Source organism: Eleginops maclovinus, chromosome 2 (assembly GCF_036324505.1).
Source record: "Eleginops maclovinus isolate JMC-PN-2008 ecotype Puerto Natales chromosome 2, JC_Emac_rtc_rv5, whole genome shotgun sequence".
In the NCBI taxonomy this organism is placed as follows: Eukaryota; Metazoa; Chordata; class Actinopteri; order Perciformes; family Eleginopidae; genus Eleginops; species Eleginops maclovinus.
Genome location: NC_086350.1, coordinates 18,610,369 through 18,626,374, shown reverse-complemented (window position 1 = coordinate 18,626,374; position 16,006 = coordinate 18,610,369). Strand labels below are relative to the sequence as shown.

Sequence of the window (16,006 nt, the reverse complement as noted above, 5' to 3'; positions counted from 1 at the left end):
AGGAGGGGACTAGCAAGAAAAAGATGAGAACATGTCATTCAGTGCTCACCTCTCAGCACTAGCTACCTGTATCCCATAGGACAGGACAATTTTCAGGAATTTTATTGATTTTAGAAACTCTTAATGAAATGGCCCCCTCACAAATAGCAGAATATCTGTCACACTACATTCTAGTGCTGACTGTTAAATCAAATGTTCACAGCCATCATGATATGAACATGTGTGATAAACACATTGCTGCCTGAAACAAATAGGGGGGGGGATGGTTACCGAAACCGGATTTTAAAATGGCTCCAGGGCTAAAGAGCATAGTATTTATTATCAAGGCGCATCCCTGCTCTGTGTGTTTCTAAGCTCCTCCACATACACAAATACTCAAAACAGACACACAGAAGAAGCAGCAGAGCAGTGAAGGTGACTCAACTTGACAAACAACTTTGTTTACTACTGTAAGCAACTGCAATAAAAACCTTTGTAAGTATAAAGTCAATAACTACTGTTAAAAGGAAACTAACTTGAAGCTAATAGCGGATTGTGACAAACTAACAAAAGATGTCTATGCAGTATAACTTAGTTTGCCACTTAGAATTTGGCCAAGTTTACACTTGTAGGAAGTTCTTGCTTGCACAAAGCAGCCTCCCTCCTCCCCGTGATTCAGTGCCTGCAGCGGTACCTGCAGGCACTGAATCACATCAGAGGAGGACAGAGGACCAGATGAATTTCTGATACTGACTGATGTCTGTGTTCTTCCTACTTTCTAAACTTCTCTCAGGATAATAAATTACTTTATTGACATTTCAGATTTTCCACTGCGATATTAATGAGTCTGTAGTGACTTTGCTTTTGTGAAACATTGCTGCTGCTGCTCCAGAAACAACATTTAAACGAGTTATTTATAAAGTGTTCAATTCCAGACATGGACAAAGGAAATGCATACTCAGTATGCAAACTTTAATGTTGTTATGGTAAATGGACTGTACTTATATTGCGCTTTATCCAGTCTTTACGACCCCTCAAGACGCTTTACAAGTCATTCACACAGAGCAGTGCACCTTGCTTGAGGGAAACTAGCATTCATACACATTCATACACCGTTGGCCATGTCCTCGGGAGCAACTTGGGGTTAAGTAACTTGTCCAAGGATACAACACCCAAGGCATTGTCATCGCAATATTGAACATATTGAATAACGTTGTCACACATCATAGATTTTTCTCATGTCATTCAGGCCTAGTCCACTCAAAACAGTACAATCTTTAGAATCTGGTCAAAAGTTTCTTTAGACACCAAAAGGACGTCCCTGAGTGTTTCCAGGTGGATGCAAACAAAATAGCAACATTAAAATTCAAGTTTAGTTTAGTTTTTTTTCATATATTTGTGGTATATCTGTGATCCATGAGAGGGGTAGTCACAAACACCAACCTGAATATTCTAAGAGGATCGTGACTAGAAAAGATTGAGAGCTGCTGCTCTGGACTATTAACACTTCCAAGGAGTAAGAGCAAAATTGCTGAAGCAGCGTTTAGCGCCTTAGCCCCAAAACTATGGAAAACACTACCACTGCATATCTGACAATCAGAGTCTGTGAGTGACTTCAAGAAAATCACACCTCTTACTCTTACCTTCTCTCAGATCTAGAACCTCGTTTTTTATCAGACTGCTTACCTGGCTTATTTATGCTTCTGCTCGTTTTCATTCTGACTTTATGTTCATACATTGGTTTCATCCTCTTATTGTTTGTCATGTTTTATTGCTTTCTGTATTTGTCCTTATGGTTGCTTTTCTTTTTTTATTGTTTTTTTTTCCCCCTGTGAAGCAAAATGATCTGCATGTTATGAAAGAAAGGTGCTATATAAATACTATTTATTAATATTATTGTATCAAAAATGCAATATTCAAGTGCAGTCTCTCAGAAAGGGGTATACAAGGTATGTGCCTTGTGAGCTTTAATTTCTTCCTGCCTGTAGCAGGTAACATGTAGAGGTGTGTTTTCTCAAACTGAACACACCTCGTGTGTGCATTTTATGTGTAACATGTATTAACTGTCTGCACAAGTTCGAAGACTTCAGAGCATTGACGTATTATCAAATTTCGTCTCGTTTGTGCATTCATGTGTGCAATTACGCTTTTACTTGGGTGAAATTGTCTGTGCATGTATGGATGAGAAGTCCTGATATGTGTGTGTGTCGTCTGTGTACTGATGTGTAAAAGTAGCGATGCGCACGTGTGTTTCCGGGAGAAACAGTAAGATTCATACAGTCTGCACCCCTCAGCTCACACCTGTTGTGGTTTAAGTGGAAAGTAGTAGGAGTTCCAAGAATGCCAAAGATGCTCCAAAAAACTATATATCCTCAAGTAATGGTGAGCAGGGTTGGGTTTTAATGTTGTTGAAGGTCAGGGGGAAAAAGAAGAGGAGAGGAAATGGCGATTGATATCATGTTGCTACCTCCATTCCAGCCAGAAAAGTGCACTGCTCATATAGAGGCTTTCATTTTGTCATTAGTCTCTATCAGCGGCCGTCTGTTAGTGTTACTGTGTGTCAGAGAGCTATCTTTCTCCCTCTCCCTGGTTTGATGATGGAGAGGTAATTTCAGCTTTATGACGGTACGACTCTAATGATGAGGATGGGAGAGCTGAGAGCATGTGAGGGTGGGGAACGGTGAAAAATACTGTGTGTGTCCCTGTGTGTGTGTCCATACCAAAAGCACACATCTGCGCCTTTACTATGTGTGTGTGTGTGTGTGTGTGTGTGTGTGTGTGTGTGTGTGTGTGTGTGTGTGTGTGTGTGTGTGTGTGTGTGTGTGGACAGAAGCGGGATAGGGTCCAACTTCTGTACCCATCACTGAATGGGCTGTTAATGGAGAGAAATGAGGGAGTACTTTCATGGCAGATGTGCCCTCCCTGCAACACTTTTTCACCCCGAGACTGTAAAGCTGACCCAAGCGAGACATCAGCAGGCAAGCAGCCGCTCCCTCGCTCTGATTAAAGCTTTGCATGTGTTGCCGGAATTCCGACCGGTTTGTTCGCTTCAGGTTTGCCCCGCACCGGCGTACCCCAGGAATTAAGAGTAAGTATCATTTCGACATAGCACCTACAGTCACATTAAATGACAAAAGCCCTGGCGGTGTCAGCCAGGCCCAAAAATCTGTTTGAGGGCCATCTTCTTCACTGGAGCGTGAAATTATTTTAGCTCTCGGCTCATTATAGGATTTTAAAATGCATTATAGTTAGGGCTTTTATGGTGTGCCGCGGCATTAATTCAATTTGCCCCATTCACGCTTTCTTATTATCACGCTCAGTTCAAGCTACAGGGGGAGGAAGCTGCTGAGCATTACTCCCCGGTCTTATCTTTAAAGGATATAAACTACACTACCCAGCTCAATCAGAGGCAGCCCGGACTGCTCCATCCCTTCATACAGTTTTCCGCTGTCTCCCCCTCTCCTTTTCTCCGAATGTTGCTTCCTGTGACGACCTCCATCTCTCTTTCCACCCTCCATCCCTCTCACCATTTCCCTCTGAGTTGGTGATTGATGGGGGTTGTCTTGGGAGCCCTTTCGATATCTACCCATAGAAGCACATGCTATATAGGCAAGGAAATACAAACACACGCACGGTCAGAAACGCAAACACACACACACACACACACACAGAACACACACAATTTAGACCAATGCCACGGAGAAGCAACAGGGGGAATCTCACAGGATAAATGGGAAAACAGGCCACAGTGTATGGGTGAGACAGCATTAATCTATCACTGAAACCAGAATCCGGGTCTGTGTTTGTTTAGCAAAGCAGATGGGGGGAGGGGGGGTCATGGAACACCCTATCAATGTCTGTTATTGTGCATAGGTATAATAATGTGTTGCATTATTGCAAATGTATTTCTGCAGAAGTACAGCAGATCAGTATGGAGCAGCAGACTCTGACAGTGTTCCTCCAATGTAAATGCTGCATGCTTGCACAAACGCACAGAAAAAAACATTATCCATTGTGTGCATTGGACTTACACACACATGTGCACACAACAGGCTACACACTGCACTCTTCACATGCATTAAACTGTAACTCAGCATGTGACTGCGTCCTGGCTTATTGGTAATGGGGGAAGAGGAAGAGAGGATGAGGATAAAGTCCTCATTTAGATATCTAATCCAGTGAGCAGTCTGTCCTGTGTGCACCATCATCTCCCGTCATTAGCAGCAGGCCAGCAAGATTAAACAAGATCAATGTTTATCACCCACTGTGCGCAAGAGAAACCAAGTGTTAAAGCTCCCCCACCTCATCACAATAAATCACAATATCTGCTATCAGCACCACGCCAACAACGGAAATCTATGATTATGTCTAACATGTGTAGAAAAGACCAATATTAATCAACTTTAATGCCCCAAATCTGTGTTAATATTCACACATTCCCATTGGATAATCTACTACTTATTATTTTGTTAAGAGCAATGCTCCATCATTAGGATTTACTGTAAATATATGTTGGTCTCGCACTCCATCCAAATATTAAGTCGGGCTGAGTGACTCATTTGTAACTTTGAGCGTACGATTATTCACGGGGATAACCGAACATTTAGGGGCAGATCCTCAATTTAGCTTTTGACAGACGCAGCCATTTCTCAGTCAGAGATATCCATCAAAACCAAGTAAACGCACATTTCAACAATTTGTTTTTCAAATGACTGATTAAATAGCAGCTGTGCTGTCGGGGCCGAAAGGGCAGGCGTAATTATGAGCAGATAACTTGTGAAAAATGGCATGCAGTTAGCTCAAGTCTAAACACCCTCATTTTTCTTTTTATTTGTTCCAGTAAAATGGGGTTATGTGGGCTGCTGCAAACCCTGTGCACTCATTTCCAGATCTTGATCTTTAATGTGTGGAAGAGGCTCGTGCCAATCTTTGTGTTTCTGCGGCGAGGCTGGCACTACTCACGACACAACAACTTCCCTATCCCATCCTCTTCTGCACATCATCAGACTGTGGAGACCATATGGTCTGATTAGAACACAGAATTAAACCCTTCACTGTCGAGGCAGATAGAAAGAAAAGCCATGCACGTTCGCTGGTTCCGCTGACACTAATTGTTAGCTGGAAACAAAAAGAGAGAAACCCCCTCACACACGCTCAAGCCACACTCACAAGTTTGGAACAGACATAACAGAAATGTCCAAATACAGATGGGAAGAACATAACAAAAGCATACAATAAACAGTCAAAGCCAGATCAGACAGCAAGCAGGAAAAAATAGGTCTTTTGCATGTCTTCCCTTGTAGTGTTTGGCTCCTGTTTGCATATCTGCCTATATATCTCACTCCCACAGAAGCACACCTAGAGCTACATTGGAAAATATCCATATAACAGCCCATGTATGCTCTCTCCCGAATGCTCATCAGCCCTGAGAGGCACTAAAATGTTCTCCGCATCAAAAACACCTGCTACTGTAATCAGTCGTTCTCTCTCTCCCTGTTTCCTCGAATTGATTAAATAACTGAACCATGAGATGGACGCCATCTTCAAACACATTTTCTCATTTGAGCGGCAGTTTCCTCGCCTTCTACATATTCTTTCTGATCGCCAGACAGAATAAAAAGTCTTGTTCTCATCTCTTCTGTTGTTTTTTTTGCTTCTGTATGGCAGTCATTTTCATCTTTTCAACAAAAGCCCACACTTTGCAAATTAGTGTCGCGCAATTATGGCAATTTCTGCCATTTTTGCGCTTCCTTGCAAAGCAAAGTTCATGGCATGTCAAAACATCTCACTAGGCAACTTGGTTGTCCATGTGATCTTTTTTTTCTGCATTAAAAATCTGCTTGTTCACAGTTCACCCGGCAAAGCTTTCAAAGTTGTCTGTGTCCTGCGTGTTTATCAGTGCCTTTTTTGGCCCACGGAGAGCAGAGCTGCAACCATTGTTATGCCCAGCTAATTGGACCTTTGGGTACAAAAGGTTGAAAAATTCAACACCAAATAGATAAATAAGCACAAGCATTGAAATCCCATGGCATCTCCTCATGCTAGCTCCAATTTTCCCCTGCTCATTCCAGCGGTCTTGTCTGAAAGGCTGATTCATTAGAGTGCTTCAAGATAGTTCTAACAGCCCTCGGACTCAATCACACACCTACCTCTGTGCGACTTTGTAAACTATCAGCAACAGTCTGTCACAGCCTGTTCTGCGACATATAAATTGTTGTTTAAAGTGATGTTTTGTGACTGCGAGCAAAACAGCTCCTGGTTAATCAATAGCACAAAATCAATTCAGCTCTTCGGGGGAAAGTCACAAAAAGGCCATCCAGCATGCAAAAGGTGGAGCCGCGACAAAAGTTTTAAATGGACGGGAGAAATGGCAGACGTTGAGGGGAGAGCCAACTGCTACACTGTATTCATTAAAAAATCTTAATTTGGCAGGAAATACTGTCATCAAACTCCTCAAACCTTAAAGAACCATTATTATTAGATTAAATAAAACAAAACACTTGTCAGCTGTCGATTTGTAAATGTGCAAATGTTCCTCATTTATCTCACAGGTAGGTTTCACGGGAGGCGTTCTGGGGATCTGTGCTGCTGGAGGTCAGCAAGACATTTACCTGACAGCAGCTGCCTCTGTGCAGTGTCTGGGGTTGACAATGTCTGGTAATGGGCATCAATAATGCAGCCCCTTGGCCAGATAAAAACTCCCTGTCGCCATGACTGGCCTCACAGCACTGCGCCTTATGCAGCTCTCAAAACTCCCACCCCACCACACACACACCACGCTCGCCTAATTTATGTGGGTCGACTGTTTTCATTGCAGGTTGCTGCTGTAATGAGATATATGCAATGCTTGTGTAAACAGTATGACAGACACATTCACACCTCTTGGGCTCTATAATTAGGTTTTTTTCACAACTTAAGTCAACTTGTGCTGCCCTGACATAAGCATATAGGCATAAATAGCTTCTTCACTGTTGCTCTGCTAGTTTTTGCCAATCTGGTGTGGGGTCGATTCTAACCTTATCAAGCAGTCGCCTCTGTCATTATGTCATGATAACATTTGGTGCTCATGCTATTAGTTATATTCATTAAGGCCAGGAAGGTCTTCAAACCAAACAAACATTGTAGTGCCACAGATATCCCTGCCAAGTGTCCTTCAAAGAAAGAGAACAGCATCAGTCAGCAAACGCCCCGCAATGACACGCTTAGGCGTAAGTGACCTCTAGGAATAATGACTCTTGTCAGTCAGAAAAGTGTGACGGTATTCTGGAGCCGCAAAATCCGACAGAGGTGGGAGGTCAGGGTGTGGGAAGAGTCATCAAAGTGTTGCAGTTTGTATTACCCTTCGTTTACTTTCAGTTTTTTTGTAGTTTGCTATAATTCTAATCATAATGTCCTCACGTCAAAGTCATATGTGTGCCTTCACCTAACAAAATATTAATCCCACACTTGTCATATCCTAGAAATGATTTATTTTTCAGTTTTGTAAGGCACAGAAATACATCTTTATTTCAGGTGAAATATGTTCATCATTATTGAAGTTTATACCACAATATGGTTATTTGACTGCTCGTTATCTGTCTGTTATAGAGTGATAAAAAACAAGATGTTATATAAAGATAATAAAGAAATAAGGTAGTCAAATATATAGCTATGGAAATACTGCTGAAAAGTGTGCATAGCCACACAGTTCTGGAAAGTGTTGTATGAAGCTGCTATGAAGTTTGCATGTTTGAATTAAAACACTTTTTTTTTACGCTGTGCTATAGGGCGATGTGCTATATTTAGCTGTTAGTGTTACCTGATCATCACCTGCCGTGATGCTGTAATTTATTCTTATATAAAAATGTCTTCAGTTCCCCCTGGCTTCTCTGACTTCATATGATATATTTGGCACACTAGTCAGAGATAACCACCATTAAAAGAAATAACAAACTAAACATTTTGCCATTTATTTAAAAGACGTGTTGAAGAGTCCCCGTCTCCTCGTTACCTATCATAAAAGGTATCCCCATGAACTGCAAGTTAAAGATAGTTTGTTCCTCTGTAGTGGCAGCTACATCCTAAATGAATATCATGTTTTCGGTGAGAAATCACAGTATTCTGTCTTCCTATCTCTCCATCTTCTGCTTTCTCTGTCCACGTCATTCCAAAAGGTCGGTGGTATTTTTCTCCTCATCTTCCCTCCATTTGCCCCCGAAAAATCTGCAGACAAACACCCGCACACCCTGCCCTTTTCACCGCTGTGCAGTACTGTATTTTCTCACACCACCCCTTCAGTGCCCTGTAGCCTTCCTCTCCACTACAGGCTGGAGTACATGCACACCTCATTCAAACGGCTGCCACCCCAATAGTTTCTCACAACTGCCCTCTAACCATCTGACAATTATGTTGCACCAGGCTGACCTCTCATCAGCAGTACACAACTCCCAGCCTCTGATCTGGCTGCCCTTTACTTATCTTCAGTAAAGCTTATAGGCACAGGGGGGAAAAACAATCTCGCACAGACACGCTTTTATACACCCCTTCTATCTCATTCTGCCTACATCTTTTCCCCGTCTTTCTCATTCCTCTACAGGTTTGCTACCTTTGCCTCGGTTAACCTTTGTGATCTTAAAGCCACGCTCTGTGACCGTGCCCCCAGCATTACAGCTTGTCCTGACCTTTCTCTGCCCGTGATAGAAGTGCCCTTGTTCCCACTTTAAATATCTCTCCACACATGGAAGCGACTTTTCCTTCCTCTCCCCCAGCTTGCTGTTGTTCTCTGCGCTTAATCCCATCTTTCTTTTTAAAACTGTGACACACATACACACTCCTATTCTCATGGCATCAGACACATGCTAGGACTATGGAGAAGAGAGGACTGCAGGGATGTTGCTTAGACACATACGTTTATCTGAGAGACCAGCGAGCAGGAATCAAATGCTGCAGGCATGTTACAGCTTCACAGCATGTTGTCAGGCAACAAATCTGAGGATCTCTGCTGCGGGGAATGAGGATACTGAAAGGACAGTCATAACAGTTAACAGGCTGATACTCAAACACATTTACACGATGAGATTTGTGCATGGGGGGAAGAAATCCTCACGTTAATGCACATGCAGCCACCACACACACGCTTACAATCACACACACATTATAAAGCATAATCACCACGGGCATTTTTACTAAATTGAATAAATGCAGGCAGCTTTTTTTTGGGTGAAATGTTTTCTACTTAAATAAACAGCCTCACAGTCACAAATTACAAACAAAAATGAGATCGGGTCTATTCTCAATTCATTTTACATCGCAAAGGGAATATGCAAATATAGTGTGGGGGGGGGGAGTGTAGTAAGAAAAGGGAAATTGGATTAAAGACAGCATGAGGCGAGATGTTGACTATGAGACGGAGAGAGGAGAATAAGGTTGCCTGGTGAAACAGACTGAGAAGCGGTGATTACCACAGGCTGAATGCCACCCTGCCCACGGACACCTAAAGGAGAGAAAGAAACCACTTCACTAGCCCCCACTCCACCTCAGAAAAGGACTGCAACGCTGGTTCAATACTCCTCCTAAACCGTCAAATACCATTAACAGATTCCTACTCAGGTGTGGAGAAAAGGATTGTTAGGGTGGGACAAACCAAAAGCAAAGAAGGTAAAAAAAAAACCCTCACCAATACAAATCTAAACTGACGTCCTCTGTGGGCAAACAGAAATCCTTTACAGGAAGAGCTGCAGAGGTCCCTCACTCCCTCTCCTCAAAACAACACCACATAACCAGTTTCTGTGAGTCATGGCCTACTTCCATTACTGTTACCTCTTCTGTTCTTCTTACAATGCTGGTTTGATACACTGGAGCTATGAAGAAAATCTCACTTCATTGTTTTCTCGGGGGATTATCGGTGCACTGAATAAGGTTTAGAAGGTAAATATTTCTCCGACATTAGCAGGGGACCTAGTCAAGGAGAAAGGAGGAATATCAAGGGGCCCTGAGAAAGAACAGACTCCTCAGGCAAACAAGGTGAAGCTACTGTATACTAAATCTGATGCATCAGGAGGGCTGATTCAGATTTCCACTGCACCCTTATTCTGGCGCAATAATACACAGTAAGAATAGCGTTGCATGCTGTGGGACATTTGGAAACAAACTTTAAAAAATGCTATCAATCCAATTCAGCTTTAAATTAGTTGTGGATCTTTTAGTAAAAGTATATCTTTAATTTAAGAGGCTCTAATATTCTTTCGGGTTTTCCCTTTCCTGTAGTGTGTTGTATAGGTTTTTATGCATGTAAATGGTCTGCAAAGGCTATAATCCCGAATATGGGAGTTTCTCGCCCACAGCCTGAAATGCCTCGATTGAACTCCTTTGTTTACGTTCAGAACGTCACAATGTAATGCTAATGCTTCTATTGGCTAGCGTTTAAACACATTGTACATGATAGGCTAAGGGGTGGGACATCTCTAAGTGGTTGACCAATCACAACAGAGTCGGCCAGCTAACCAATCACAGCTTAATGGGCTCTAGTTTCAGACAGAGGGTGAAAAGGCCGGATGAGAAAATTAAAGAGCTTTTTGAACATTAAAGCATGTAAACATGTCACAGTAAATGGACAAAATGCAATTACAATTACCATGTATAAATAGTCAGTATATTTCCTCATCCCTAAATCAGAGTGATAGAAACAGTGCGAAACTTTTCAAGTGTTCCTTCAATACTGTCAATGTACATGCAGTTTTTGGCAATCTCTTAAAGGTCTCCTATTATGCTATATTTGAACAATATATTGTAGGGCAATATCTATACAAACCTTGTCTGTGAAGTGTTTTTCTCAAAATACCAAACAGATCCCCCCTTGTAGCATGCCTCATACCCCTCTATTTCAGCCCTGTTCCTGAAGTGCTGATTCTGTGACTGTTGCTTTAAATTTGAGCTGAAGCTGGCCACGCCGCTTTGCAGCGTCACGCAGCTCTCTGTCTGAAGAGAGAAGTTTCTACGCTGTTATGACATCATAACCGAAGTAAATCTGGATCAGCTCGTTTGTACCCTAGTTTTTAGAGATATGGGTAAGGAGGAAAAGAGAGAGGGTTGTATTTTCTGACACTTCATGAGTTTCCTTACACACGTGGGACACATATTTATAAAAGACATCAAAAAGTGCATTTCGCATAATAGGGGACCTTTAAAATATCTGCTTCCTGAAAATACTGCTTCATATATAAACTCTGACCATAAGTTACAAAACCTAACTTTCTTATTTACTTTATACAAGTTGGAGTGTTGTAATTATCAAAAGAAAAGAAATGAAGTGAAAATGTTTTTGTTTGTTTTTATGCAAAGGAGAAAGTAATTCCTTACTTTGTGGGGGTAATTAAAAAGTGGCAAATGAAACACAGCGATGTGAATATGTAAAATAAGAGTTATTACTCCAGAAATGAGAATAATCCTAAACTGGTTAAACAATGTCACTGTTCACACTGATGGGGCATATGTGACGATATGTTGCATGATCACATTAAAAAGGGTTGATTTCTGCAGAATATGGCAATCAGGACCATGATTAATTAAATCAGATATGAGCAGATATATTAAATTAGCTTAATTAAATCCATGACTATGAGAAGCGACCACATTTTGGTGCATGTTGGCCTCTCTGTCTTTATAAAATGGATGGCATTTCTTCAAAACTGTCATGATAGTAAAAAAGAAAATTGGCGTATTTAGCACATAACAACCTCATTATTCCAAATGTATTCCAAAAAAAAGTTTTGACATTGGTTTTGATTAACACAACAGAGTACAAAGACATGTAAGTGTTCAAACAAGTCACTTCTAAGAGCCTCAGGGGGGGGAAGCAAGGGGAGTTTTTGGTAAGCACATTTTCTTTTAGGTAAGTATGTCAACACGGGTGGACCCATACTGAGAGTTATCCAGTACTGCTGTTCCATCTCCCCCTTATCTGCAGCGTGTCAGAATAATTTATCCGAGATATCTAAGTGTCAAACCAGACTTTTTAATCTCCATTTGAACAGCACAAATAACCGCTCTTCTGATGGCTCTCATCATAACACTGGACCCACTGCAAACTTATTAACATAAGAAAGCCTCGCAAAAGTCTGATTAGCATTTCATGCTCACATTAACCAGCTAATGAACACATTCACTTTACATTAAGCAAATTTACGTTCACCAGTTAATAACCATATGTACTCTTTCCCCCCCCAACAGACTGGAAACAAACATGGTTGCATTCTTGGAATTATCAAGGGCACTAAGCATTAAGCAGTGAACCCTGTTAGCAGAAAATCAATAAAGTCTAACGTTTACATACAAAGCAGGAAGATATGGCTTTGTGGTAATTGTGGTAGTTGTAATAGAAGTGTTGCACAATACGTACCGTGGAAGATCAATGTTGAAATGTGCGCATGCAATTAACTCAAACACATCATGCTACAACTTAGTTGCTGCTTTACATAAAGATTTGACATAAAATCTGTATGAGAGAACGTCTTTTACTAGAATTTATGGATACACTGAGTTTGTGGCGAATGAGTGACATGCACAGCAAACCGCCAACAGCAATTATTCCTGATCAATCAAAAGTCAAACAACCAAAGCATGCCTTCCAGTAGTCCAACACAATCTGAAAATGGGTGAGAAACAGGAGAAAAGCACCCAAATATTTGTTTTGGTAACTTAGATGGATATTTTTCTCCTATACAGAAAAGATGATGTGGTCCAAAAACAGGTACTTTGTCATTATCAGGTGAGTTTTTCATTTATTTGGTTCATATCCAAATATATATGGGGGGAAATGCTTTGCAATGCCCTTAATATACAGTAACTATTGGCAATTTTAGTGTCGCAGAAGAAGAGGATCACAAGTGAGATTTTTCACCAGCATTGGTACATCTGTGTGTTTCTGAAATGAAAGGCAAAAAAATAGAATAGAATCCCTAAAATGACACTGCAGGAAAAAATAAAAATTGAACTCTTACTTTAAGGCACAGGTAGTACCTGTCTCTGGGACAGTTTATTTGAGCTCTATTGCTTTTCAAGGCCAAGGTTTGTCATGCTGTGGCTCTGGATTGTGTTATAGAGGGTGCCCATTATTTTGTCCACCCCTATATACATACATACTGTTATGGTGGGCACTGAATGCTGCTGAAATGAATGTTCTTTGAACTCCTGGCAGACTGCTTTCTGTTTGACATTCAGCAGGTGACTGTCAGCAGCACGGACAGCTCTGTGCTACGGAGAGTCCACAAAAGGGGAAATAAGTTGAGGCGATGCAACACATGGGGCTTATTAAAACTGCTGTTATCGGAACCTGGGATGAATTTGAGTATGGCAGTCTCATACTTGCATACAAACAAACACAAGACATAAAAAAAGCATCCCCCTTTTTCTCTTTCTGTAACATGTCTACGCCTTTATCTATGAGACAGACCGCTGCAACACCTGGGCCAAACCACATCCAAAGGAAAGAAGAAAATTCACCTGGGAGATTAGGTCCAATCTCCTGAAATGGAAAATAAAAAAAATCCTGCTAAAATGGACTCCTTTGCTCAGAGAGAGGTGCATGCGGGGATTGGGTATGAGACAAGTAGAAGAAAGGCCTGTCCTCTCGCACTCCCAGATGTAAGGATTCTGTCAGAAAAGCTGTAGTCACAGGATAAAGGACAAGCAATGCCTTTGATCAGGAGAAGAGAGTTACGCAAGTGAGTGAGGTAAAATGGAGGGAGGTATCTAAATATCTGTCTTACTAGAGCAGCTTATTACAGTGACGCATCTGTGCATTAAAGGAAAACTCCGTCAGAATTCGGACAATTTTAGCTCCCTCTGAAAAACCTCCAGACGCCCCATTGCAAGAATGTGGCCCAATCAGGCGTGCAATTACAATCTAGAACATGCTGTGCAGTGTAACAGCAGCAGGCAAATTCAAATGAAAACAGCACACACTGTTTCCCGCACACCGAGCAGCTCAATTACAAAGCAAATCATTTTGATTCCTTGTTTTTGTTTTCCTGTTTTTTTTTTAGTCTAACTTTTCAGAGGGAGAAAAACAAAAGTTGAGCAACTGATACGACACTGGTTTCATCTCTCCTCTAAGAATTGGAGAGGTTGTCTGACTGTGGCGGTGCTACACTTCAAATCCCTGGGACTACAGAGTGAATGAGACGAGGATTAGAGGGGTAATGCTGGCAGATGAGAGGGAGCGAGGGTCGCAGTGGTTTGCCACTCTGCAAGGATTAGCTCTGAAAACAACTTCACAGTCACAAACTCTGTCAATCAGGGATACCTAACCAGTTCACAAAGGCCCTACAGCATAAACCGAGGGGAAAAAAATCCCCCCCCTGCTAAGAATAAGCTTGTAATGTCCAATCACAACAAATATGTCATACATATCATAATGAATTGGATAAATATTTTGAAATACAAAAAATATATATTGCATTGTTGGTATGTGACTGCATGTGTGATAATGAGGCACACCTGTGGAATGAGCTGCAGCTACACTGACAGCCCTGTATGGATATGATGGATGTGTCAGGCCTTACGAAGGGCCATTGGTGTAGGGCGATCTGCCCAGATGGCACAAACACATATGCATGCTATGTGCAGCAGGGCCACTAAAATAGGGCATCATCCTCACAATGCAAATAATTCCTGGGGGGAAGGAATGTGAGGGGGAGGCGGGGGTGCACAGCCTCACTTAAATCCGGATTAATAGGAATATTCTACACACCTCGTTTGTCCTGAATCTTAACAGTGAGCTCCAGGACAGGCTCTGTCTCCCTATCCAGTCTGCTGCTGATCGTGATATCTCCACTGTCGCGCCCCACGGCCACTGGGGAGCTCTCTGACTCCGGGAAAACCAACTCGTAGGCGGCTGACGGAAACCTGCTGGGGCTCAGGCTCGTTATGACCGAGCCGATGCTGGCGTCTTCAGACACGTTGAGGGAAACCACCGTGCCCGGGTCAAGTAAAGCCCTCGGCCACCGTCCCCCCCTCCCTGACCCCGATAATTCAGCAGGACGCGTGGCCCATCTCTGTGGAGATATAGTAACCAATACACCTTTACTGGTCAGAGGGGGCCACCCGTGGTCTCTGGCAAAAACTACGAATTTGACTTTAGAAGGGAGACCCAGGATTGAGTCAACTAGCAAAACTTCCCCTGTTTTCGGGACAACATAGAAACTGCCATTTTTGGGCACGGACATGTATGTCAACTCTGCGTTGTTGCCGCTGTCTGCGTCCAAAGCCTGCAGCCTGTACACCACACTACGGAGAGCAGTGGTGTCGTCTAAAGTTATGTGCACGGTGTCTGCACTGCGAAAAGTCGGTTCGTGATCGTTGGTGTCCAAAACGTCCACTTTTACAGTTGCGACCTCGGAGACAAGAGACTCCGAGACGCCCGTCTGGCAACAAACAACGACGCTCAGTAGGTATTCTGAGCGAGCCTCTCTGTCTAAAACGCGGGAAGTTTTTAGCAATATATTCCCCCGCTTGTGGTGGGCGAAGGCGCGGAAATCTTCGCTGCCGTTGCCGTACAGTTTCAAGTGCATCCCCGAGACTGGGCACCATTTTTGCGCGTTGATGCGCCTCAACGGAATGCTCAGTCCGTTCACTTTGGAAGCAGTCGGGGAGTTCTCAAAAACATGCCCGTGAAAGAAAGTCAGTCGCTCCTGTGTTTGAAATCCAGCAGCCGGTGTTAGAAGGCAGCATAAAAAAATACCCCAAATCATGTTGGTGGCAAGTTATCTACCTCCAAGCGACACAGGGGTGTTAACAAAGAAAGCATTAAAAAATAAAAGAGAAACACTTGAGAAACATATCCATCATAGTTATCCTCATGATGATCCTTCCCGGATAGCCCTCTCAACTTAGAGCCTTTTCATCCTGAGAGATCCGTCTCTGGGCTCCATGCAGCACGGCTGCGTGCAGGCAGTCTTCGGCGCTGCAGGCAGTGGGGCTTGTGTTCGGATCCAGCGTTCAGCACCAGAGTACCGGACAGCGCCAAGCGCGGGGGCGTGGCGGCGCACAG

The 16,006-nt window shown here is 42.6% G+C and overlaps 1 protein-coding gene across 1 annotated transcript in view; it reads right to left on the bottom strand.

Annotated features, from left to right (window-relative positions):
* Positions 1-15,707, bottom strand: part of LOC134882563 (neural-cadherin-like) — an 85,835-nt gene extending 70,128 nt beyond the window's left edge. The window contains exon 1 of the mRNA XM_063910346.1: positions 14,708-15,707. Within this exon, the coding sequence (XP_063766416.1) occupies positions 14,708-15,707 (1,000 nt within the window). The remainder of the gene's footprint in view (positions 1-14,707) is intronic.
* Positions 15,708-16,006: the final 299 nt, after the last annotated feature.